Source organism: Megalops cyprinoides, chromosome 21, assembly GCF_013368585.1.
Source record: "Megalops cyprinoides isolate fMegCyp1 chromosome 21, fMegCyp1.pri, whole genome shotgun sequence".
Taxonomy (NCBI): Eukaryota; Metazoa; Chordata; class Actinopteri; order Elopiformes; family Megalopidae; genus Megalops; species Megalops cyprinoides.
In genome coordinates, this window is record NC_050603.1 from 11,606,224 (window position 1) to 11,633,163 (window position 26,940).

A 26,940-nucleotide genomic window follows, 5' to 3' on the forward strand; every position below is an offset into this window, starting at 1 on the left:
GCTCTAGGCGATGGAATTATCCACTGTGGTCGTGGATCCACAGTCTTAATTGTGAAGTGTGTTACGTTTCTGCGATGCTGATATGCTGATAGGAGGTTGTGCATATTTACATGCCAGTTTTTAAACATACTGGTTCTATAACTAAGGATAACAGTTGTTTGCCAAATATAATGTAAATGATAAAGGTTCCAGTTCGAGAAGAGGGTGGTCTGATTTGTTTATGAAAATTAAGGTTCTCGCCATATTCTAGTTTTCACCTATTACCTCTGATGCTTTAGATGATCAATGGAGTTTGTATCTACACAAACGTACTGAATTACTTTTGATTCTACTGGCGTTACTTAAAGGCGAGAGTTTGTATAAAATGCACGGTTCACTGCATGCTAGCCAACTGGGCCAGCAAATTGGATTAGCTAACACGAACACATAATGCACACAATTTCACTAAACTGGCATAAATTCTTAATTCGTCGTTCACGTGTGCCAGGTACAATCACACACTGTACTGACAACACCTTGAGCCGTGTGGTATTTTAGCACAGTTTGGTCACACTTGCAAAGAGAAATTTTATAACGCACTGTGGGCCGAATGTGGAGTTTGAAGCGTAGGTTTACAATGGAGAGGAAAGAGTTACCGCTCTGTCCTACCCAAATGCAGCTTGTGTTGACACGCTTTCTCTGTCTCTCTCATTTCCCCTCCCCATCTCTCCTAAGTTACGTCCCATGAATCCGTTTTTCACTCGGATCAACTTTATGGTGAAAATTGTATACAAAGAACTCATGACACGAAAAAGAGTCATATATTCCATTAAAGCCATAACAAAAGCAATCACATAAAGGTTGTCGCACTTGTCACGACCGTCCCCAAACAGCTTTATTCTCCCTATTCTTCTGTACCCCCCTTCACACTCTCCCAGGTACACGCCCTTTGACTTGTCAGAAAAAAAGTTTAAGAAAAAACTAAAGTACGGAAGAGATTCCTCAGAGCGTCTAGTTAAGCAAGATTGTTGACTCCAGGAGGACCCGAGAGAGAAGAGAGAAGGATAGCAAAAGTAAAAGTGTAGTTTCTTCGATTGTTGTTCAAATTTATATGGTAAGTTCCCTATCATATGGCTTATTGCGCCAAAAGCGACATTGCAGATATTGCCGAGATCTTAACTTAATCGCCACGTTTTAGATACACCCTTGAATGACAAGGGCTTGTTTCGAATCTTACTAGACTTACTTGGTGTAGCATGGGGATGTGTATATTTTGGAAAAATATAATTTAATTTCTGCTGTATGCGATAACCAACATATGCTAGCATGCATAAAAGCAAATTCCTTTTCTAAAAGACTAATTGAAAGTTCATGGTAAAACCAGAGTCATGTGTAGCCTACTACGTTAGATCTTCCCCGGTTCTGCTGTAAATCATTGTCAAATAGAAGGGAAAGTACTTAACAAAAACATACGATCCACAATTTAAAGATACTGTTGCTTACGCAAAACGTGACAAAAAACTGTAGGTTGTCCTAAATGAAGAATAAGAAATACGCTCTAACACCTACAAACTATTGTAACAGGGGTTTTGGTATACTATATAACCACAAGCTAACAATACTAAGATAATGCCTTTTTCTTTGCGTTATTTTTTTCTTAGTGCGTTATTTGTTATCACGCTGTGTTGAATTATTATATTCGTTGAATTTTAGCACAGTTAACTAAACATACCTCCAATGGATTTTTACTCACAATAAAGTAGCCAGTTCTACTGTTACAAAGCATGCAGGAAAAACCCTGGCACATTTTTGTCCCGTGAGATACACTCATCTGAGCCGCTGGGCTATTTGCGTGGACACCAAATCGCCTTTTTAATGCCATGAAAAAGAAATGACAATTTTTAGCCAGTTCGGTGCAGTCAATATCCTACGCCTAACTTGTTCCTCTATTAATTTTTCATAGCATACGAGCGGCGGTATTGTCATTACTCAGAGAGAACCCATATCACATTCTCCCCAATGGTAATTCAACTCTCAATCTCTTTTACGTTTTAGAGGGAAACCGGAAACCTGCCGTTAATTTATTTAACTCTTTTCTGTTTTGTTTTTGGGTTTTGCTACAACTAAGAGGGATTAATTTGTATTCGAGGACAGGCGAACGGGCCTTAACAGTCGTCCTTGTAGTTCTTCTATCACTAAGAGCTAGAAAACACGACAGTCTTTCTAAGCTGTCCGTTTGCCTTTTGAGTTGAGCCGTCTGTTAGCAACAACACGCCCGGGATAGCCAGGTTACAGCCATAGTGTTAATAATGAATGCCAATGAGACAGTGATGGCAAGACAAGAATTGTGACCTTGGTGTACATTAAAGCTGGGGATAGAAACGACTTGTTCCACGACCCAAAGCTGCGGGTTGATGCACGGTTGTTGAGGACGTGATTCACACCTTGCGATGGACTCGGTGAATCACGTGTGTGAATATTGTTCATTGGACTATGCCGCTACTTCTTTTTATCAAGGGTGGCTTTATAACGCTTTGTTGAACACCAATGCCGCCCGTATGTTTGCCAACTTTCCAGTACAGGGCTTGGTTTACAGTAACATTTATGCCGCAATGAATTGAATATAAAAAAAAAAACACACACACACACACACACACACACCATACATTTTGCGACATCTTAGGGTTGATAGACTGACAACTCTTATCAAAATGAGTTATAGAAATAGAAGAATACAATAATGTCATCTAAGTATAGTATATGTTAAATACCAAAAATTATGATGAAAATTATTATCTGCAAAACTGTCAAGATTTGATTTTAAAATTCTGTTTGCAACTATAACCATCCAGTCCCTGGATGTAACAAGAAATATCTCCGAAGAATTTGCATGCATTGTACTTTTAAATGTGCAAGCCCAAAGTGAAAACTATCATATATAATAATATATGACAAAAGAAAAATAAACTTATAACAGAAATCCATGCTTTGTTCAATTACAGCAATCTTAGTGGAGGGTCTCCAGTTTGACCTATTCTAAAGAATTGTCAATACTTTAAATATTTAAGATGGTGCAGATTATCTTTGAAAATTAATAATAATTTCAAATTCTTGTATAAGAAAAAACATTCTTCCTAAAGCCATACAGCCATGTTTACATTTTAAAGTTAAAAGATTCCATCTGCAACTGTATGCCTAAACCCCACTAGAGAACACTGGTGGGGTCCAATCACAAGACATTACCAGTCTAAGTCTAAAACATCCCTTTTTTCATGTGCAATTCATATGCCAAAAAAATATGCGATAGAGGTGGACTTCAGCTTTCACCAGCATCTGCAGAACTGTGGCCCTTCATTGTGCCTATTTAAGTAATCCTCATGAGCTGCCACCCTATTATTATTATGTTGTCCATGTGAATATTGGTAAAGGTACTCACCTGAAACGAGACTGTACATTTTGGAAGGTTTGAAAATGTGACACACATCCCTGTATACAAACATCTTGTTTTTAAATGTGCACTGTGCCTTTACATTCACTATGGCAGGATGCTATGGCAATTGTAGAATGCTGCAAAGGCAAAATGGCAGGATGAGACATGGCAGCTGCAGCCTTTTACTTTGCAGTCTCAGTAATGTGTTGATGTGGATGGTGAAGCCATACATTTTTGTATGGTGCCATAAAGCACAGTGTTGGCTCTAAGAGTCATTAGGATAATCACAATGTTGACTCATTGGCATGGTGCCTGATACAGTATTTCAGCGGGGGCACGGGTGGATTGTATCTTGGGTGCTGGGGCACGATTGTGTCAGAATGGAGATTTAGCTGCTGAAACCGTCTTTGAGGTTCCCCAAAGAACTCAGAGGGCAGTGTCCCAGAAAGTGTGTGTGTGTGTGTGTGTCAGGGTTGTTTATGAGCAGTTGTTGGTGTTTTACACAGTCACTTATTTCCCATTTTATGCATCTGTGTTCCCATGCCTGTTTTAATGCATGTGTGTATGTTTGTACGTGTGTGTGTGCGTGTGTGTGTGTGTGTGTGTGTGTGAGAAAGACAGAGAGAGACAGAGAGGGGAAAAGAGAGAGAGTTATAGACAGGTAGCGGGTAATCCCTCAGGTAATGTGAACCGTCAGACTTGCGGTGGCTTTGGGAGATCAAGTGACCTATCAAAGATCAGAACTTCCATTGTGTATACCAGCCAGTCTCTGTTTCTGTCTCACTGTCACCCTTTTAAGTGTTCTCACGTCACCTTTCTATTCTTATCCCATGATTTCCAGCATCCACGCCCTAAATGACAAGCTATTAACACAGCAGTGTTTGATCAGGCCGATTAACTTTTTTCTCATATGTAACTGTCCTTGTCACCGAATACCGCCTGCTTTCGTTTATTCATGAGGGCTTGTTTTTCGAACAAATATTTCCAGGAGCTCAGGCATTCAGTGTGCTGTGGTGCATGGGGAATGAAGTGGACAGTGTGTGTATTCCATTGTCCTTACAGCGGCCTTCCGCCCCCAGATTAACCTGAAGCTGGCCTCTGCTTTTCTTCTGTTATGCTGGTGCTTGTGCTTATTTCTGTTACGTTGTATTCCAGGAGTTTATCTCACCCTCGTTTTCATGGGGCCAGGGAATGAAATTCCAGTTTTCCCAACTGGCACTGGTTTTTTCCAGGTTATTTGGGTCTTTGGGAAACATACTCTGCTCAGGGCCTCGTGACAGTACAAGTTGTAAAAATGCATGGCACATACATTTTTATTGACTAATTGACCCCTTCTTTGGTTGTTGGAACAGTAAGACCCATGGAGTCAGCCATTCAGACTGTGGTGGGGGTCTTCCTGAAGTCCGCCAAGGGCAAGGAGAGCCTGGGAGGGAAGGATTTCCAGAACCTGGTCAAGAGCCAGTTGCACAACATCATGACGGTCAGATTCTAGACATTCACTTGCAATCACTAACATTACTGACATACATAAATGTCATTGCCTTGTATGGCACTGTTTTACATTGCTATGTGTCATTATTTTACTCAATACTGTTGCCATACATATACGTTAGAGTTACTAGATTGTTTACTATCATGAAGAGTAATGGTTGAATGTACACAACACTAGGGTGGCCATATTGGATAGGTTAGAATCCCTTAGTATCCAAGATATGTGAGCAAAATGTTCATCAATAGACAGTTCTATACCTCATTTCTAATAACAATGAGAACATCTATCTGCAGGGCATCTTATTAGATAAAATAATGACTATTTATTATAATACTAGATGGGTATTATGGTCTTGTCATAAAGGTCTTCTTTGCTCATGTAACACTGCAGTAAATATTTTCTAAAACTGAACAATTTACATCCCAGTTAGTGTATTCTACAAAAGATACCCTATTTCATTGTAAAGTTCTGTTCCGGGCTGCTAAGTAGCTCAGATGGTCAAATTGTGTAAAATCCAAGTGCAGACTGAGCTCTACAGCCTGGAGTTGAAACGAGCCCTGTTGTGTGGCTCTATTTCACTGGGGATAGGGGTGGGTAGGTAGGGCAAGGTCCCTTCATTGCACCCCTCTAAGCACCCAGCAATAGCAATACATTTGTAAATTACTCCAATAGAGTCACATATCCACTGACGGTGTTTGCCCCTGGTTGCATGGTGCGGCTTGTATTGTGGAAGATAGTCACAGTGGTTATGCATGTATATTGCATTTGCCTCATCATGATGTCATAGAGCCAACGTTATTCTGTTCAATACTAATTACCTTGGTCATTGATATATGTCTTCCTGTATGTCCACAGGACACAGACAGTTCTGAAGCAGTTAAGGAGATGCGCCAGGGGCTAGACGCCAATCAGGATGGGAAGGTCAGCTTCCAGGAGTACATGACCCTGGTTGGCTACCTGGCCAACATGCTGAGCCAGCAGCGCACCGTCGCCCAGGAAAAGCCAGCGGAGAAAGAGGAGGTGGTAGAGGACGAGGAGGAGGAGGAGGCCACATAGACTCCCTACACCCCACAGGCCACGCCCAAACGCTATATATCACACTATGACACATTAACACACGGCACACTTCATACCACACCATGCCAATATGCGCTACACTACATACCACACGTTGTCAATGCATACCACATTACATACCTCACAGTTCTAGCATACACTACACCATGTGCCATAATGTGTTAACATGCAGTACGTCACTCAACATGCCACAGTATATTAACACATACCACAGAACATGTAGCACTGTGTTAACACACATCACACTTCCTAAAACAGTACATTCCACACTATGGCAACATTTACCATGCTCCATTCCACATAATCGTTAATCTAAACCACACACTGCACCACAGCATGTCAACATATACCACATTACATACCTCACCATGTTAACACACACCACAGTACATATTGTGATATATAATAACATACACAACACTACATAACAACATACTATACTGTGGTGACATATACCGATCCACGTACCACAGTATGTCATTTCACACTACACTGCATTCTTACACATGCAATTAATATTTGTCTCTCAGCATTTTTACATTAACCGCTCATTGTTTACCAGCTGCATTGCAAAAGCTCACACTAATTAATGCAGGCTAGCATCTTTTTGTTCCTCTCGTTTTAAAGCTTAACTTACGTTAGGCTGCATAGTGGGACCAAGCTTGGAGCAAGAGCAAAGGGAAGATTAAGCGGTGTGGTGTTTCTTACACTGCCACTAGTGTTTCTGTGTACATCCAAGGGAGTTATGGTGCTCTCTGAGAGCTTTGTATTTCTTTTAATAGCGTGATTCTAAGCGGTAAAAGCAGTACAAACTCACAGCTTTTGTATGCTTACATTTTTTTATTTTCTATAGTAACATACACTGCTTTGCTTTAGCTGTTTCACAGTTTGGACACTATAACGCTATATGCACAATAGTAATATACATCTCGCTAAATAGCACAAATAACACTATATTTACATACACCTTTCTACATACCACAGGTTATGTATACCACACACACTATGTTTGCATTCAGTAACACACTGCGTTAACATATACCACACTACACATTACACCACATTCATGCACATACACTCTATACTAAACTAAACTGAGTGTACAACCCACTAGATGCCACTATATTAACATAACATATGTTTTTCTCTACATACGTGCCACACTTACATGCAGACATTCTTGCACTGTGTTTCGCTATCCTATATTGTAGCAAAGATGTTTAAACAGATTTCTTCATTTTCTGTTGTGGAATTTCCTTTAGTAATTTCCCCTAGTAACACTTCCTCTAGTAACACAGACTGCACTAATGCACCACAGTGCATCGTCTAGTGCTAGTGCTCCCCTACAGTAGTGAAACACCGACGGTTGCACTACCACGCTTGTGACGATGGGGCTACTTTGTGAACATGCACCTTTCCCTGTGTTCATCACACGTTTTTGTGGGTTGGTCACCCCAGTGCCTCCTTGCCAGGTTTATTGATACCTTTCAATTAGCATTGGATTAAGGCCTTGAATATCAGGTGTATGACACCTCATCCATATAATGACTTGGAGTAAATAATTAAGAGCTGAGATGGAATGAATACCAGGGACCCCTGTAGACCTCAGAGCTGAAAATAGCCCATTCTTCTGGAGGGCTGACCCGGTGTCCCGGGACAAAACCGAAGCTAGCACACTGACACACTCCTGAACTATCCTCTTAATCACATCTTCGAGTATTGTGCACTGGCCTTTGAGGCTAAACCACAGAGCGCCCTTTGAACTGCACATCCAAAAGGTCTGTCCACTCCCAGCACTGTGGAATGCATATGCCCACCACTGGCAGAACATTTATTCATCTGCCGACCTGTTGACACTTCAGTTGTATATAAACCAACAGGTATCACATTTTACCGAACGTTGTCACACCAATAAAATACGCCTGAATTGCAGTTCTGCCAGCAGAGGCAGGCACCAGAATGTGCTAAGTACACACACACGTGAGTGCTTAATCCAGTGCATACAATGACGCGCCACGACATCACTCTGCCATTCTCCACTCTATGCACCATTACACACTGAAACGCTATACTTGGCGTTAACACCAACTCCAAATTAGCAACACACTAACCTTTTTGACCTGCAGAGCTGTGTGCCTATACCTGACATCTCTATATGTACAACCTTGCTATCCCTGCTGCCTAGAGCAGTACACTTGCGCACACACCACTGTGTACACTGATGTGCCTCGATATGTATACCACTGCTTGCTGAGATGCTGACACTCTGTCGTGGACAGAAAGGCTGGCTGGCCCACCAGGCCGCCCGCTTGTTCCTGCATACACACCACCATGCCAGGGCTGTAGCCACTGTGTGTACCCAACCACTATGCTGTAACTGTAATGTACACCTTCGCTATGCTGTTCCATTGGCAGTAACACAGTATGTATGCCCCTACATCTCATGGCTGTTAATAAAAGACTGAGAAAAGAATGAGCACTTGGCTGGTCATTCTGTTGAGTCACGTTTAACATCTACACTGCTTGTGTGTGTTTGTGTGTGTGTGTGTGTTTTGGGGGGGGGGGGGGGGGCACACGTGTTTGCGCGTGTGTGTCCGTGTGTCAGCGGATCGTATCGAGAGCAGGAGAAAGGGAGAGGGGAGGGGAAAGGGACAGGTGGAAGGAGGGATGGGGAAATGGAAGGAGGGGAGGGTGGAGGGAGGGTGATATTTAAGCCTCGGACAGACTCGCTACTCATCAGTCTTCCTCTCCCTCTTAAAGAAAAACAAAGCAGTCACTCCTTCAACCACTCAGGTAAGACGGGAGGGGCGGAGGAGGAAGAGGGCACTGGCCTTTGTCCCTCTGAGCTGCGGGGGGTCCTTTTTACAGGATCAGTATCAGTGTTTTTCTGGGTTTCATTGTCAGTTCTTGTTTCAGGAACAGGAGCATCTTTTCCAATGAAAGGTCTTTATTTTAGCCCTGCAATGTTTTATCTTTGGAGATGAATGGAGCTGAAAGTCTTCTTTCAGTCTTCCCAGGATATTTATTCAGTTGCACATATAACCAAAGAGTGTACTGTGCCTCTTTTTCTCCACTTTCTCCTATATATGCATGACCGAAAGTTTGTAAAAGCTTTTTAGTCTGTCAGTGGACTCTTGAAAAAAGAGGCCAGTTAACATTCTAGTCAATAGAGTATTAGTTAAAATGGTAAAATGTACCAGTGTTTGGAATGCACTGCAAAATGAATGACAGGATTGATTCTACATAGAGTGTTAGGCAGTATCATCCACTTGCTTTGTTTTCCAGGATTTCCCATGTTACCATTTCTATTCCTTAGTCTATCTGTTTAGTATTATTTTTAATGTATTGCTGTGTTTTGTACCTGACTAATAGTCTTTGGCATACCCAAGTTTCCTATTTTTCCTCTCGAAAGTAATATTTATGCTATCATTACTATTTTCCTATCACCTATAATTACTGCATTTTCCTGTCATTTATAATACCATAAATTCTTTCACACACTGACAGTGGTATCTGATGGCACATCCAGAAATGTCCAGATTTCATGTTGGAAAGGTTTTTTGTTTGTTATAACAATGGATGGTTCCAGTACTGCCACTTCTCCCTCTCTCTCACTTTCCCTCACTCTCTTTTGGTTACCCTGATGTTTACTAACCTAACTGATGCAGATATTTAAATCTGTACCCATTTGTCACTTCAGTTGTATAATTTGTCAAAGCTGTCAATATATACAGCTGGGTGGACTCATAACTACTTGTATAATCATTTTTGTATCAAGTGAGATTCTTGCCTCTGTCTCCTGATCAATGTCTGCCACTGTGACTATTTATCTGTGTGGTACTGCAGAGCTTGGAGACACACATTCTGATGATAGGGGCTTAAGCCCATATTTGAAGTAATTGCAGTGCACCTTGTCCTTTTTAATCGGAGCAAGAGAACTCTTTAAGCAAGAGTTCATGTTTATGTTTCTAATACACAAGTTCCTCAACTGAAATTAACGAACAAATGTGTAACGTTTGCCTAATTTGAAGCCAAGGGGAGAGCATATCAAAGTTGCATTTGATCATGGACTTGGTCATGCTTTGCTAATATATGAGAATGAACATTCCATTTATGTGTTTGCTGTGTGTTCTGCGCTCCATCTCCCAGCATGTCCAGCACCGAGCCCACCTCCAACCTGGAGAACGCCATGCAGCTGATGATCCAGACCTTCCACAAATACTCCGGGAAGGAGGGGGACAAGTACACCTTGAGCCGTGGGGAACTCAAGGAGCTGCTGACTGAGGAGCTGGGAAACTACCTGGGGGTGAGGACGGGTCACTTACAACACACAAACATAAACACATACATACAAATGCTTTCTCAAACGCAGGCACACGCATATTCACAATTTCAAACACAGACATACACATGTACACTTCCTACTAAATAGACATACGAATGAAAACTTTTTGCCTTTTGCACCTGCATGCACCCGTCTTTTGAAATATCCAGTTGGCTATTGTCTTCATTTGCCATGACCTCCTCCAGACTAAAGCACAAGTGCTGGGTGCAGTGAATGCAATGCTCCGGTGCTCCAACACCAATGTGAATATTTTTCACACTGCAAGTCGTCCAGTGCAGTACATTGTGCAGCTATTGGAGGATGGGTGTGGTTTCACTGGTGCCATCTGAGAAAGCTGTTGGCACTTGATGAGACACAGTGTCCAAGAACAGCCAAGAACCCCTGCCAAAATATCCATGCCTATCCCAGGTGGAACGAAGCCAATGTGTTCCACCGTTGTGTGCACCGTTGTTGTTGGCTGGTGACACAGCTGGGATTCAACCCGGGTCCTGGAGCTCATCTTACACTCAAAGCAATTGCCTTAACCACTGAGCTACTTGGGAACCCCTACACACACATGCTTGAACACACACAAACATTTTCAAGCATACACACACACACACACACTTCCTCAAACACTCACACAAACATACACACTTACACACACGTTCTTAACGCACACAGAAAAGCTTTCTCAAACATAGACCCACATAATTCAATGATTCTGGTTGTTCAGAATGCCAGTCAATATAACCTAATTAATGTAGATATTCACAGTTATACAATCAGATAAGGAGTTGCTCTGAATGTACACATATTCTTGTATTCCCTTAAACCATGCGAGAGAGCTGGTTTTTAAGGGAGCTGGTCCATCAACCTTTTTGTTCTATCTAATTGAATCAGTGACCTACCTGGACCAGGCAGGTCTCCGCTCCTAGTCCTGAGAATGTTAATGACAGGCAGCAAACTGACTAACTGGGTACTGTGGCTCTTTACCACTTCTGTCCCACAGAACGCCCAGGACAAAGACGCTGTGGACAAGGTGATGGCCGACCTGGACGCCAACAATGACGGGGAGGTGGACTTCACCGAGTTCGTCATCCTGGTGGGGGCGCTGACGGTGGCCTGCAACGACTTCTTCAACAAGGACGAGAAGAAGCCGGAGGCAAAGTAGGGGGTGAGGGGAGTGCCCGGGGAGGGGGTGGGGGGGGTTGAGCCATCAGTGCACCACACTAACAGCCTAACCATTAACTGAATGGAGGAACGAGGAGGACAAGGAGAAGGAAGAGATGCTCCCACATGGACTCAGCTCACTCACCCGCTCATTATGACACGAGGGACGATGATGTCATTAAGATCCACGACCACTAAACAAGGAGGGCACAGGGACACTGTCATAGAGATCGAGGGGGACACTGTCATCCTCAAACAACTTCCTAATATTTCAGCCCACTCTTGGGGTATTAAGGGACCTCTGTCACTGTCCCTTTGATCCCTTCATTCCTGTGAAAGCCCATCACTCAGTGTGGGTTGAGGGTTGGACCTTGACCGTGTTGGACAGAAGCATTACACGTTCTGAATTTGAAAGGTATCTGGAGAGGTTAATATTGACATAAATAGTGGTGATTTGTTCAATGTTAAATAGGTGAATGGCTTGACTCTTTTCGGTTGTTTTGTAACCTTTTTTGTTATGTACCAAATTGTTCCTCCTCATTAAAATAAAGATGACATTAATCAGCTCTCATACCTTAGTGTGCTAGTGCTTTCTGTTCATGTTTTTACTTCTTGGGCTGTCTCTCATAAGTGAGTTATCCTGAATTAAATATAAACAGGAAGCATTCTATTGTATGAATCTGTAATGAATCCAGTGAGTGGCTGTAAATGCACTTTATATATCAACCTGCCCTATCCACATTACAGATACTATACAGATATTGGCATAAAACAATGCAGTTTGTACCCAAAATGAGATTATCTGTTTAACATATTCAAACTACAGTTCTAGGGCGCATGGAGTCAGTGCTATTTGACTACTGCTACTGATATTGTTGTATCTGTGCTGGTGGTGACCAGCTTTCTTTGCATGTCTTTTTTTTATAGTTTTTGCTTACAGATGCTGGCTCTGAGTCAGACTACTCTAATTGTTTGCCGTCTTCTGACAGAGGCCAGAAAAGTCTTAACATTTCATATAAGGAGTGACACTGTACCACTATTACATAGTAGATAAATAGTTTTGCACTAGTTACAGCTGATTAAACTGGATCAAACAAATGTATGTGGAGGAGCAGGGCTCCTAGTGCTGCACTAGGTATATCCCATGCCAGATTATTCGGATGAGTTGACACACCTAAGATTAATTGACCTAGGTGTGACCTCGGTTAAGCCCCGCCCTTAAGGTCATGCCAGTATTTAGGTCTTGCTGATTTAGAATGAATACTGGTGAACACCAAACACATGTCAGATCTTCGTATATCTGTGTGGGTGTGTTGCATTGTCTTTGATTGGAATAGCTGCTTATCACAGATGTAAGCACATAGCATGTTACGCATTCAGGTTAGTGTCTGTTAGTGTGTATGTGTGCTGTATGTCGTTGTATCTGTTTCAGCATACGGTCAAATGCATGTCTCTGTCTGTGAACATGAATGCTGCGTGTCTCCCTGTCTTGACGCCTATGTCTCTAAATGTGGGTTGGAAAACACCCATTACCAGGCAAGCAGACACAGTGGAAATGACTGGGAGGCTGAATCTACCACCTTTATTAAACTGACACCGTGAAGAATGGGGAAAGGAATGCTCTGGCTGTATGGGGCTGGCAATGAACAGAGACAGAGAAAAGAGAGAGAGGGGTAGAAAGGGTAACCAGAGGAAGTGAAGAGGTGAGGAGGAATGAACAAAAGAGGAAAGAGAGAGAGAGAGGGCTATGATGAAAAGTAAGAGTGAGGAGGGAATGAACAGAGAGAGAGAGAGAGAGAGAGAGAGAGAGAGATGGGGTAAACCTAATAATAGTGCGGAGAACAGGACAGGAAAGAAAGGGGGATGGCAGAGGGAGAAGAAGGTAAGAGCCACTGTTTAACTCTAACACAAACAACAGCAGAGGCAATAATCAAAAGCTGTGTAGATACATAACTCAAACTATTGCCGTCCGTAATCACCTTTTGATCCAGAACACGTTTCTGTTGACATTAATGCACGACTCCATCTTGGCTCCGTACGCCTCGGCAGCTCTCTGCTCGGCATCTCTTTCAGTCCGGTCTCCTCTCATTCCTAGTTGCTCCCCGAAGGTCATCTGAGACCTAGCTTTAACAGCATTAACACTGCAAGGGCAGTTTGTTCCCCACGCCCACCGTACCTCTCTTTAGTACACAGATGGACACACACACATGACTGGCTAAAATCTGATATTACAGCACAGCATTTTCCTCAGACGATTGCTAAACTCACTTCATACACCTGGCACTCTCGCTATGTAAAAGTGTATTTATACATGTGTGTGTAATTTTTGCTTTTGTTTTACTCCTATTTTAGTTATATAATTGTATCCTATCATACCATATCAATGTTGGTCTAAATTGAAAATATGATTTCAAACTTTCACAAAGACATCTCTTAAATCTCTTGATGTTCTGTCTTCTTTTGATAATGTGGATAATGAAGAAAGGAAAAGGATGGCCATTCTCCCTCTTTTACGTTGCATTTCTCCGTCTGTCTGATTTACAAGTGCACTTCTTAATCATGAGTTTCCTGAAGTTGTTGTAAGCTCTGTAGTAGTTGAGGCCAGGCTAGCGTTGTATTCTTACATTGCTGTCTGCATAGAGAGAAGAGAGTGATTGGTTCACATGGATATCAATGAAGTGTGTCCTCTCTCCCTGATTGGTTGTGCTGTTGTCTCTCAAATGTAAGAGTGCGCAGGTGGGAAGGGGGGAGTTCCCAAAAAACTGCTGTCATTCATTTAACCAAACAGAAAGTCTAAATTTCATATAAATTTTCTAATCATTATATAAACTGAGATTAGTTGCTTGTGGTTGCCAATGAGTCCAGTTCCACAGATACGTTAAGAATCCTTCCGGGCAGGCCCTCCCTTTGTTGTCCAGTCCGATCGACATTGGTTGCTGGCAGTGTTCGTCTGTGGGGTGGAAAATGCTGATTGGTCAGCCAGGCGTGTGGAGGGGGGTCTTGGCAGAGTAGTTCTGGAAAAGGGGCTGCAGGAACATGCCCACTGTGCCAAAGACGCAGACAAAGACGAAAATCCAGAGGAAAAGCCGATCAATTACCATGGCAACGTACTTCCAGTCCTCGCTCACCTGCACCAGGAGAAGCAGAGAGGGAAGGTAATTATACACTGAAACTTATTCTGCAACAGCACTGATGATGTCACCAGCCCTAACAGTGGTGATGATTACAGGGGAAAAACTTCATGTTTCGTCTCAATAGTGATCTGCTTATTTCCAGTTAAAATATTCATGAGGAACTCTTGCGGTATATCAGCTGCTGATAATAGCTTAGTCATAATGTGTATCAGGTTTACTCACACTGCACATTCGCTTGCGATTTTCAAGCATCACAATATTTGAGCCCCCGAGTAGCTCAGTTGGCAAGGCAACTGTTTTGGGTGCAGGCTGAGCCCCATGGCCCATATTGGCATGGCCCATGACCGATAACCCACAACAAGGGAACGAATGGGTTAATTTCTTCCCCCGGGGATAGGCGTGAGTAAGTCAGGCCTTCCCCCATCTCATCACTCTCACACACCCTGCAATTTATCAGGCGCTTAACGAGTTGCTTGGGTGATGCCATTGGAGTACCACCTATCCTAAAGTTGGCAACTACTTTACCACCAGCACTGTGTAGCATTTCCACTGTCTGAGGCACTTGGCACCCCTTAACCCGAGGGGTTAACATCTTGTTAACCCCTGCACAACTGAAACCATTTGGACACCACGACCAACTCTGTTTCATTGAAATGGTCCCAGTCAGAAAATAACCAAAAGTACTGATTCAGTTCAGAAAGTCCTGACCTGAGGGCAGTAAGAGGAATAAAGATGCATAGTCAGATGTAGGGGTGGCAGAGTAGCATTGTGGTAGCAAGGCTGTCGGTTCAAGTCCCCACCGGGGCCCTGCTGCTGTACCCTTGAGCAAGGTACTTAACCCAGAATTGCCTCAGTAAATATCCAACTGTGTAAATGGATTACATTGTAAAAAACTGTAACCTATGAAAGTCGTTCTGGATAAAGGCATCTGCTAAATGCCAATACTGTAATGTAAAGATGAATGTGAAAAATTCACTGCATATTGCACTTGTTGAAACCAGCAGTATATTAGTATCAACCTTTTTTGACATATAATTGTGTGGCACTTCATAATAAGCATTATGCATATGAGAATGTTGAAATAAACAAAAACATTTTATTATATTGATAAAATATTTGACTGGAAATAACTGGTATGAGCTGGTGTGCTGCTTCATAGAAGAATATATTGCTCTCACTAAAAGTGGATCATATAAAATGTATATTAAATGGGTGTTGGACTGGATAAGAATGAGATCCTCCACCTGTATTTAGTGTGCATGCACAGACGTTTGAACGGACTAGAAGAGATGCATGCAGTTACACAGAGGATGGTCATGGCCCTGGTCCATGGGTGCTACAGTGTCTCCTCGGTTCAGTTTCATCCAAACCTTTAATAACTTAAAAGGCTCTTTTACCAGCCATGCTTGGTTCGAATGACAATGTGCTTGAGGCGCCTGGAGGGTAATTTAACTCCACTGGACCAGGGCTGCCCACTTGTACCAGGGTGAGAGGGTGAGAGATACTCACGCTCTGGTCTTCGTCCTCGCTTTTCATGTGGTTGGCGATGAACCGCACCCCTTCCACCGCCTCCTCGAACCCGGGGCAGGCTTGCCCCAGCAGGGCCTGTGTGAGGGCGGGGGTCGATTGCTGCTGCTGCTGCTGCTTCCCTGGCCGGCCCAGGCTGGAGGACTGCAGAGGGGCGGCGACCCCGTCCCTCCCCTCCCTCAGCCCATTCAGGCCCTCGCTGGACCCGCCCCCGACCCCCGCCGGCTCCTCCCCCAGCTGCTTCACCGAGGCCTGGTTGACATAGCAGGTGCAGGGCTCGCTGCTCTCGGCGGGGAACCCCGCCCTGCCGGGGCAGAGCCCCGCCTTGGCCCCGCCTCCCCCGCGCTCCTCGGCCCGCCGCCGGCGTCGCAGCCTCTGCCGCTGGCAGGTGTTGCGCGGCTGCTGCATGAACAGCAGGGCGGGCAGCTTGTCCAGGAAGACCAGCTTCACCCAGGGCGGCATGGTGTGGGTGGTGGGCGAGCGGTGGTGCACATTGAGCACGCACACGCTGGTCACGATGGAGAAGGTCACCAGCACCATGGTGAACATCAGGTACTTGCCCACCAGCGGGACGTCCAGCGAGGTCGGGGGCACGATCTTGGAGATCAGGAGGAGGAAGACGGTGAGGGCCAGCAGGACGGAGATGCAGAGGGTCATCTTCTCTCCGCAGTCGGAGGGCAGGTAGAAGACCAGGATGGCCAGCGAGGTGATGAGGACGCAGGGGATGATGAGGTTGATGGTGTAGAAGAGCGGCTTGCGCCGGATGATGAAGTCGTAGGTGATGTCCACGTAGGTGGAGTCCGCCGGGTTCTCGTTGCGGCGGCCCGGGAGGGCGATGATGTCCCACTCGCCGCTGGGCGTGAAGTCGTCCATGCTGGCTACGTCTGTTTTCAGGACCAGGTCGATCTCGGTGCGGTCGTAGGTCCAGGAGCGGAAGCGGAGCGTGCAGTTCTGCTGGTCAAAGGGGAAGTGCTTGACCTCGATCTTGCAGGCGCTCTTGTAGATGGCTGGGGGGAGCCAGAACACACTGCCATCGTAGGAGACAACAGCATTGGAGTAGAAGGACACCTCATACATCCCATCAGCACTGCAGGGGAAGGGAGGAGAGGTACTGTTATTATGCACCTTGGAGTACCTCCTTAAAATGTCCTTACTGTGACATCCTCATTGCACCCTATATATGTAACTCTCTGTCTTGAATGTTTTTGTGATTTATGGTAAAAATCAGGCCATATCTGAGTGATATAAGCATGTCTTAAAATTGTAATTAGAGTGATAACTATGAAACAATGAAGATCATTTGTTAAGGTTTACTCAACAATATTCCAAAAAGTAAAACTGGAACCTTTTTTACCTTTAACCTTTGACTTATACAAGTAATTCCTGCTTTTCATGTGCACAAGATTCTTTGTCCCAATGCAAGATATGTACAGTACTGTGATACTATACATGTATCAGCAATAGTTTGAACTAGATTTTATCTAACAGGTATGTGACATGTTTGTACAAACTGGTGCACATTATCACCTAGATGGATGTCAAGGCTAAGTAGTTTTGGTGCACCGCGTGGCACCTGACAGGCAAAGGGGATTAGTCATGGGTAGGTAGGGTCGTAATGGTAAGACAGGTCTGGGCCTCTGTAGAGGGAGCGTGACAGAGACAGTTTTAGCCACACTCAAGTGTGTCATGAGTAGATCCCCAAGTGACGCAAGTGAGACAGGCAGAGGTAGACTGTGACTAGGGCCGGGGGGGAGTCGGGTAAGGACAGGAGGGACACTTTTGTTACAGCCAGACGGGTAAGGTGACACTGAGACGTCAAGCAGCGCAGCCACGCTAATTAGGTGCGGCCAGACGGCTGCGGATTGTCACGCAGGTTGGAGGGCTAAGATAGCATGAGGAGATACTATAGCCGATGTGCAGTCAAAAGGTAAGCATCGTAAAGAGGAGCCAGACAGATGGGGCCAGCTGTAATGGCCTACGCCTGACCTACCCCAAGGCAGGCTTTAACCCCCTGCCCCTACAAGTCGGGCTAAAGCAGCATTGGCAGTGGCCCTTTTGCTGCTACTCAGAATTAAGTTGGACTTATGTCTGCCCAGTAGCTGGGTCAAGGGCATAAGTTGAGAACACAATGAGAGAGCAGACAGGTGATGTCAGACTAGGGCAGTACGACGGGGTAGGATAGCACGTACTGTAGGAAAAGCTGCTTGTGGACCCACTTTGAGTTAAGTGGCCCTAATATCCCATTAACCACACACCAGTGAAGGAGTTCTTATTAGCTTTAAAACCTACAGTTGCTTTCCAACACTTTCTCACCACAGACCTAGCCATTTAAGACTGTGCCTTGAGAAAGTGAAACCCTGGGAAAGTGTTTGCTGGAATTCCCCTTAGGGCCAGTCACTGGAGCTTTCCTTAGAGTTCTTTGTAAAACGTGGACCAGAAAAGCCCAAATCTATTCCCTGCGCCACTTACGTACACATTTAAGCGTGCTCACAAAGGTGTACTGTGGGTGTCCCCACATCCCCAAAACTCGAACCCGAGTTTTATTACTGCGGGTGTCCCGTTACACAGGGTATAATTACCTCCTAAGCGCTTAAGTCCTTAACAATTACACGCGTATTAGGGCCACTCGTTTGGGCTTCGTTTCCATTCATTTTCGGTTCACATTAAAAGCTGTGGTGGAGCTGGGAGAGGGAACCCAGCCACCACGAGGGGCAGAGGAGAAGAGGGGGGGAAGTCCAGGACACTCACTTGTTGTAAAGCACGACGTCCGGCAGCCAGATGTGTTTGGAGGGCAGTCTGACCTTCTGCATTCCGTCAAACTCCTCCGGGACCCACGTCAGCCGGTAGTCCTGCCACTCCTGTACACAGAGGGGGCAACATTCGTCAATACACAAAGCACATCTTCAGCTGAATGAATCCAGCATACAAAGAAATACATTGTTAACATATGTGGAAATAGACTGCATATACTGTAAATTGTCACAGTCACACAACTATATGCACAGCTATGTGCACAAATATAAGCGAGTGTGCAATATGCACTATATTTTATTTTGTAAAATTATAGATTAATTATTAATTATTATTAATAATACCATAAAATATTTGCAAAAAAATGTATGTGAAAGTGGTGATAATTTCTACAGGCCAATGGTATATCTTTTGACACGTAATGAAAATATTATCCTTTCATTTTTGATTTTGTATTTTTCCATATACTGACACACAGCATATTACTTTTCCAGTGTTCTCAACTAAGACAACTAAGACACATTAATCACATTAATGTTTCCAATTTTGTGACAGTCCCTTATCTCTCTCAGTACCACAGCTGAGATATTCCACAATAATAAAAGCATAGCCATACTCAGCACTTCTGTTTAAATAGAGATCTTCCAGCAGTGTAAGCACAATAAAGAGAGCTCATTTCCCAGCACCATATGTTCAGCCCTGCTTCTCTCCCGTTCTGGGCAGCTGTGAAGGGCCTTTTTACCACTGTAATTACTGTGGCTCTTTGAGCCAGTTCTGGGCCCGCATGTCCTTGGTGCCTCCCAGTGTAAGCACCCTGGGCTCATAAAACATTGATGCTCTCTCTCCGTTAAAAAAAAATTGCCATGAGTCAGCCCTTGTGTCATGCCACTGGTCAGACTGAGAACACTCGGCCATCATGGAAAAATCATGTGGTAACAGTCACTGTATCGAGCTGCAAGTCAGAGTGAAACCGTTCAACTTCTCCTCCATGAGGGGAGGTGTTATACAAACAGCCCCTGTGGGGTGCTGTGAATTTTGTGTGAGACCACCCAGCTGTACCATCACGAGGGATATAGTGTATAAATTGTGTTGTGCTTTGCATCACTGTGAGACTGCTCACCTCTAACATTACAAGAGGCAAACTGTAGCTGCTGAACTGTATGTGGTGATCCTGAGCTACATCACGTTGTTTATGCACTGTGTGCATCTCTGTCCTTTGTGAGTTGAGTGTGCAAGAGGGTCTTACCAGCCTGGAATAGTGCAGCAGTGGTTTATACACAGGTGGTTTGTGGTGTGTGCACCTGTCTAATGGATATTAGTCAGCATTGTTACATAGTATCCTAACCAAAGGCTGTCAGGAAAGGGAGGAAGATGGGAGGAAGAGAGGAAGAAACTCACCTGTGTTAACCAGACGTTTGTGGTCATGATCTGTTCTCTCTCATGCTGGAATGGAGACCGAACACAAGACATTACTAACAATGGCTGAAAGAGCAGTTGCTGTGTGTACACTACATGCTGGAGAGACAATCAGAGCAATTCAGCACCACAGACGAGCGGAGTAGTACTGAGGTGACCCCACTGGTTAGCATGATGCTGACAGAAACAGAACCACAGAAGGCACAAAATGAAAACAAAAAAGTTTGTAGAACAATGCAACATAATACTGCAAAATAGAAAGGTCAGCACGATTCTTTAGTGTTGTTCAGGTGTTCTCGAGTTCCCCTGGAGCCAGGAGGTAACAGGAAATTGACACTAGAGGGCAGCAGATAACAGCAGTGTATCACTTTGTCAGGGTGCTAAATCACTCACTCACCACACTGATCAGCTGTGCCAGAGACACCATCAGCTGCACTGTCACTTGCTCCGATCTATTGGTTGCCGGGCGGATCAATTTGTTGTAATGGGCGGGGTTGAGGAGGTGTTCCACCAACCGCTCTTCAGTGTCCGCCGCAAGGCTTCCTGTAAACACAGTTAATTGGTCAGAATGATCCCTCCCTTTTAGGTAACATGAGCACGTACACAATACAGAGGGCACCCGCGCCCTGCACTGCACACATTAATTCATATGCCATGCCCTCTCTGAAGAAATAAACCAATTTGTTAGTTGTTAATTCCCTCCAACTTCTTTCCATTAAGAATGACTTCAATAATATCACTCTCTAGTGAATGTGAAGCACAAGACAACATCTGCTCCTTGTTTCTCAGATTTGGGTTCTTGCTGCCCAGGAGGAGTGCTCTAGTTCAGCATGAACTGTCAAACCAATCCTGTGCAGAACAGCTACATGTTAATAGACATGAGAGATGAAACGGAAGGGGGAAACCCTCTCTCTCTCCCCTCTCCCTCCATCATTCTAACTTCCTCTCTCCTACTCTCCTATCCTCTCTCTAAATCCAGCCGTAATAGCTTTATTGGAATTAATTAAATTTCTGTATGTTTTGCCAAAGCTTATGGGGGTAGAAAATTCAACAATTAAAAAGTGCATACACATTATGCATCATACACATTACGTTACATTACACAATCTCTCCCTTGCCTCCTCTCTCTCTCTCTCTCTCTCTCTCTCTCTCTCTCTCTTTGCCTTTCCGTCCCTAACCTCTGGGTTCAGTGAACAGGAATGATAGTTTCAGAGCCTGGCTCATTGAAGACCATAATCATGGCCCATAAACTCTCCCTCTCTCCATCTCTCTCTGACATGAATGTAGCGGCTATTGCTGCTCTCACTGTGACCGCCCCTGCCATCAATACAGCCTGCCTGTCACTTATGGCGGAATGAGTGCGCGTAGCTCAAAACAGGCCCGTTTGCCAAGTACATTACATTGTGCATGTAAGCATGACGTCGTCTCTTTGAGGGTGATATGTTGCTGAGTATGCGTCCCTCACCAAGCTTTCCTCAAAAAAGCAAGCCATTCAAAATGCCCTATCAAGGATTAGGTTATTATGCTACATTATGAGCAGGCCTATTTATGTAAAAGGCATACATGTCAACATACAGTAAGATATGACATTCAATGTGTATGGAGTACATTCAATACATTTCAAAAGCAATGAATGGATTACGTATACATTATTTAACAGTATTTAACATATTTAAAATTTTATACAGATAATTTTGCAAACAGAATGCAAAGTTTCATTCTAATGGCAATCCATTTTCTTACATTCTGGTATTTGTATCTTTAACATATATTACTCATATGATTTGGGTTCCTTAAATAATTAAGTGACACTAATGTTTTTTGTATTTTATTTTTTGCTAGGAGCTGCTTTCTTGTAAGTAGTAAACCTAAAAGTGACATTAATATTTTATGAGGACGGAGGAAGCTCTTGTTGGAGAAGCATTCACACAATATGGTACTGGAATGCACCCTAAAATTAGCAGAACACGGGTGTTATATTTGGTCTGACCCATCTGCAGACGCGCATACACACACATTAATAATACGAAGAGTACCGAGAAAGCACAACCACAGCTGAGCTGAATCATCCTGTTTAGAGAATTATATTTTCTATATATATATGCACACTCGTACTCACAGAGGGAAAGAGAGAGAGGAAAATGAGAAAAGAAAGGAGGAGAGAAAGAGCCAGATAATAAGGCTGCTGCCTCTCCTGGCTTTAACTGCGATGGAGAGGGATTTTGGCTGCCGCTGAACCCTTTTATGACTAAATATCTAAAAATCAATAAGGCACCAGCAGAGAGCCACCGGGAAAAGAAAATAGACGTGCTGATTTGTACTGATCGCTGAGGCATGAATTATTGAGCACGGCTTATAAACCCGCGACATAATTGTGGGTTGATGGAGAGAGGCGACAAAAAGCGGCCAGGCCATACCTGGACCGCAGGGAGAGCCCAAGCTACACTCTGTGTTCCAGAATGCTGTGGTGCAGGGGCATCCTCTTCTGCCAAGCTGCTCTGGAGTACGCCTGATGCACAGTGACGAGAGGCGTTCTTTTAAAAAAAACACACCCCTTTCACCCCTTCCTGATTCTGAACTTTTCCTATCTTTCATCGGAATCCCGGCTTTAAAAGATACGGCACGTAATCCGGTTGGTGTTTGAAACGACTTCAACACTTTAACCTTTAGAAGCAGTCCAAAGCACTTAAAGCGCTGAGGCCAGCATTACACTTTGGTTGAATGCACAAAGAGAAGGCAAGCACGTAGATATAGAGTGAACAGTGGGGTTCTATTCAATTACAGCATCGCTCAATAAGATGGCAATCGGAAGGGATTGAAACAGTGTCTGCAAATATTCAAGCGATATGATCAAATCCATTCAGCACAACAGATAATAACATGCACATTCTTTAAGTTGTGGTAGGTGCAAGACAAAAAATGGACCGAAGAAATGCAGCCCACACACTACAGTGCGTCCAAGTGGTATTTATACATTTGCACATGCAAGTAACACAGACTACTTTCCAATGATTTCCTGATGAAAACTCCGAGGGGATGAAACGTTGTCTGTGTTATTTGTGTGAGCAAATAAATTAAAAAACACTTCCGATCACTTGTAATCATTAGTGTTTGCACTGTTTCTTTTTATTATTGCATTATTATACAATACAGGCAACGATTCTCTTCAACACCACAGAATTTTCAGAGCACACACAAAACAAGTCAAACAAATAAACATGACAGATAAAAAAGCGATAAAGACAGTCACAGAAAAAAATATTATTATTTGATTTGGACTCTTGCTTTGGCCGTTTTTAGCATGGAGCTTATTTGTGTCCTTCACACATCACAAAATCTGTAACATACATTTCATCTTACAGTTGAATGGATTAAATGACTCTGTTCAAATCAAAGACGTGGGCTTGCACTGCAACAGTAATAACCCAATTTGAAGCGTCAGTCCTCATAACCAAAATGCTCATAGCCAGTTTTCATCCCAGTTAAAATCATGTCAGTGATGACTTTGACAGTGATGTGAGTGGTGATGACATGTCCTTGGGTTTGCCTGCAGAGTCACTGAATGTGCATATGTGGTAGGATGAGCAAAATATGGTAGCCTAGAAGGGGACTCTCGCTAGTGATGTGAGACTTAGACTTCACAGAGTCCAGTTTGGAGGAGGAGAACTATCATGTGTTTTTCCATGCTTCACTGATTTAAAACGATACTATCGTTTTAAAAAACAGTAGTATTTTGATTTGTTCAGATAGCACACAGACTCCCACTGTGAAATCAAGAGGCTTTACTCTCCAAACAGTAAACTAGCCCACCTTCAACGTTTAATTTCTCATTATAATGGACAAGTTTTTGATTAGCAATTTACCATTTTTACTTCATATAGACTATAACCCATTATAGCTAGGTTTGTTGTACTGGATCTGGGTTCACTACTTGCTTTGCTTGAGGCTGAAACCCTAAGGTCCAGGTCCAGTGCTATAAATACTATATCATTTACTGCCTTTCCTTCGCTCTGCTTTGACTGTGTGTGCATGTACGTGGTTGCTGTACTGTACTGTGTAGCAGTGTGAAAAAAAACATCATTCTATTTTCGGTTCCCTTTATGGCAGATTATTATTGATCGACGAATTTATACAGAAGACTGACCCAAGTGTCCACCCGGAAAAACTGTTCAGATGATTGAGCTGACGGTAAGACAGTGAGTGTTAACTGCAAGTCCATTTCTTGGGGATCCGCTAAAATGTTTCCAATTCCCTTCCTGTGAATCCAGCACAACAGAGACATCGCTTACGTGTAATTTAATGAAACATTTCCGCGAGCCAATATAAATGGCCAGACTGCTTCCAATGGGAGTATGTAGAATAATCCAATATAACACAACATGCATTGCAGCACACAGAGAAATGTCTGAAATGCCACAGCTTCGATACTGATTTCCACAAATATATGCCCGTATGTGAGTGTCGCAAAGCGGTATCGGCATAGCCCCCCACACAAAGTTCCCTCTGACCCCTTCCTAATTTGGCTCTCGCGCTGTCGTCTTGGCACATCTATCCACACGCCTTGTGTCGCAGTTAATTAGTACACAAGAATTAAGCTGGCGTTGACGAGAAAAGGGGGGTCCCAGCCGTTTTCGAGGAAACCACAGCGCCTCTGCTGAGTGATGGATGATGCTGGGGCGTTGGGCATTACGCGCCCTGCCGATTCCGTGGGTGCATAAAATGTGCTCGAATATGGGCATTGTTTCAGATAAACTGGGCGCGCGCGCGCGCGAGCGTGTATGTAAAACAGAGATAAAGAGAGACCAAGCGCGCGTGCGTGCGCACATTCAAGTGGATTATCACTTTTCAACTTGAATAAGTGGTGTATAATGCAGCTGACTCGATGCATTTAAGTCATGTAACTTGTGTTTTACTTGTGTTGCTGCATTTTCACTTTGTGGTTTTTGCCATGGTATCAATGAACAACCATGAGAACAGCTAGTCTTCATTTCCAATATAAATCCGTCATATCAACAAAATTATATTGCGTCAGCATAACATATAATGGTGTCTTTTAAAATCTGGAGTAAAATAGTTGCACCATCCTATATATAGGCTTTTAGTGGGCATAATGTAAAATTGTATATAGCACACTTAGATAAACACTTACGATACAATAAAAGTACGATTGGACATTCACCCGAATGCAAGCACCAGAAACCAACCGCTTGCGCATTTGTATTCGCCCACTTTAAACACTATTGTGACAACAATAGATTATTATTAATAATGTATACTTTCAACTGCAGCTACCCAATGTGCACCAGTTACCAGTGAAGAAGGCCATAGAAAATATGCTGAAACACGACACGCAGTGACACATCATTGTACATATCTCTTTTCACAAAGCTAAGACCTCTATGATATGCTAATATGCTGTATACTTTCTCTGTGTGTACCCACCCATGCGTTTCCCTGTCCACCTGCGACAAGGGATTGATGAGCATATTTTTCTGCCCACCCATGCTTTAAATAACATTCATAAGCAAGTTACTCACTTTTCACAATGGCGAGCAGGTATAGCAGCATCCAAGGACCCATCGCAGCGCCCAGGAGAGCTCATCCACGGCTGGTGAAATGTTTAATCTGTGCTTGTATGTGTGTGTGTGTGTGTGTAGACGCACGCACGCTAATGACAAATAGCGGAGTCTCGGTTATTTATTCGGTACCTAGTATGGTAATGTCAGTTCTTCCCGGCCGAGACATTCTTTTCCTGTAATGTGCATAAAATGTCACACCAGAATCCAGGTATGTCCAAAGTACTCATTTTAGGCTACGCGACGAACGAGAAAAACGTAGGAGGCGAGAGAGGGAGGGGTGGAAATATATCAGAATTTCCCATCCCTGATTAAGCTGACAGAAAGCCTACCCTCGCCTTCCTTTACTGTCATACCTGCAACAACGACGGAAAATCCACATTGTATCGAGCTATAGTTATATACCAATCGGCGGGAAAGCAGTGACAGTTGACAATTGCGTTTTAAGACGTCTGTGATTGTGAGGTCTGTGTCTTTGTGTGAAAGAATAAAAATGGTATGTCGTGCGTTAATTACCCTAACCTATACCACGTGCACATCTCTGCTACTTGCATTTCCGTCATTTTCTCTCCATCATTCTTCTTCTTCTTTGTTGTTGTTTTGTTTGATTTAGCTGCGTGTGATGCCTATGCGTGCGTCGCTGCTGTCTGCTGCGACTGAACGGGAGCTCGAGGGACTTGAAAGCGTCATTCACGCCTGAGGAGGGAAGGGGACGGTGCGGCGTTGCTATATTCAGAAACAGTTTGCATCGCGCACTGTGTCTTCTCCTTTCCATGTATGAGTGTGAGAATCTGTAGCCCTGTTTGAGTCTTCCTGCTTAATTTGAACAAGGCTAGGTGCGTTTCACCTGATCTTTCAACGCCTGCAGGGGACCCCCCTAGGTGCACCCCCACTTATGTAATAACATGGATATGTATTAATGTTCGGTTGCCGTCACTTTAAATTTTGGGATGGTGCTGATGATGGTGCTCCCTTTAATGGTTTTAGCTATCTTGCTGAGGTGTCTGTTTTTCTGTCTTTTCTCGAGTGGCTATTCCTAGAATTGACCAGAGTAAGTGGTA

General features: G+C 43.7%; 3 protein-coding genes across 3 annotated transcripts; 2 read left to right on the top strand and 1 right to left on the bottom strand.

The window, feature by feature from the left end:
• The first annotated feature begins 961 nt into the window (after window positions 1–961).
• Window positions 962–8,443, top strand: LOC118769295 (protein S100-A16-like). The gene is made up of 3 exons (XM_036516349.1): window positions 962–1,093; window positions 4,762–4,889; window positions 5,757–8,443. Exons 2-3 carry the CDS (start codon window positions 4,770–4,772, stop codon window positions 5,955–5,957), a joined length of 321 nt encoding a protein of 106 aa, XP_036372242.1. The 5' UTR covers window positions 962–1,093; window positions 4,762–4,769; the 3' UTR covers window positions 5,958–8,443.
• Window positions 8,444–10,131: 1,688 nt separating this feature from the next.
• LOC118796433 (protein S100-A1-like) lies at window positions 10,132–11,476 on the top strand. The gene is made up of 2 exons (XM_036555289.1): window positions 10,132–10,284; window positions 11,315–11,476. The coding sequence occupies exons 1-2, from the start codon at window positions 10,168–10,170 to the stop codon at window positions 11,474–11,476; spliced, it is 279 nt and encodes a 92-aa protein (XP_036411182.1). The 5' UTR covers window positions 10,132–10,167.
• Window positions 11,477–13,042: 1,566 nt separating this feature from the next.
• On the bottom strand, window positions 13,043–26,642 carry LOC118796431 (neuronal acetylcholine receptor subunit beta-2-like). Its single transcript, XM_036555288.1, has 6 exons — window positions 25,841–26,642; window positions 20,701–20,846; window positions 20,286–20,330; window positions 18,885–18,994; window positions 16,119–17,223; window positions 13,043–14,603 (listed from the first exon to the last, which is right to left on the bottom strand). Exons 1-6 carry the CDS (start codon window positions 25,881–25,883, stop codon window positions 14,451–14,453), a joined length of 1,602 nt encoding a protein of 533 aa, XP_036411181.1. The 5' UTR covers window positions 25,884–26,642; the 3' UTR covers window positions 13,043–14,450.
• Window positions 26,643–26,940: the final 298 nt, after the last annotated feature.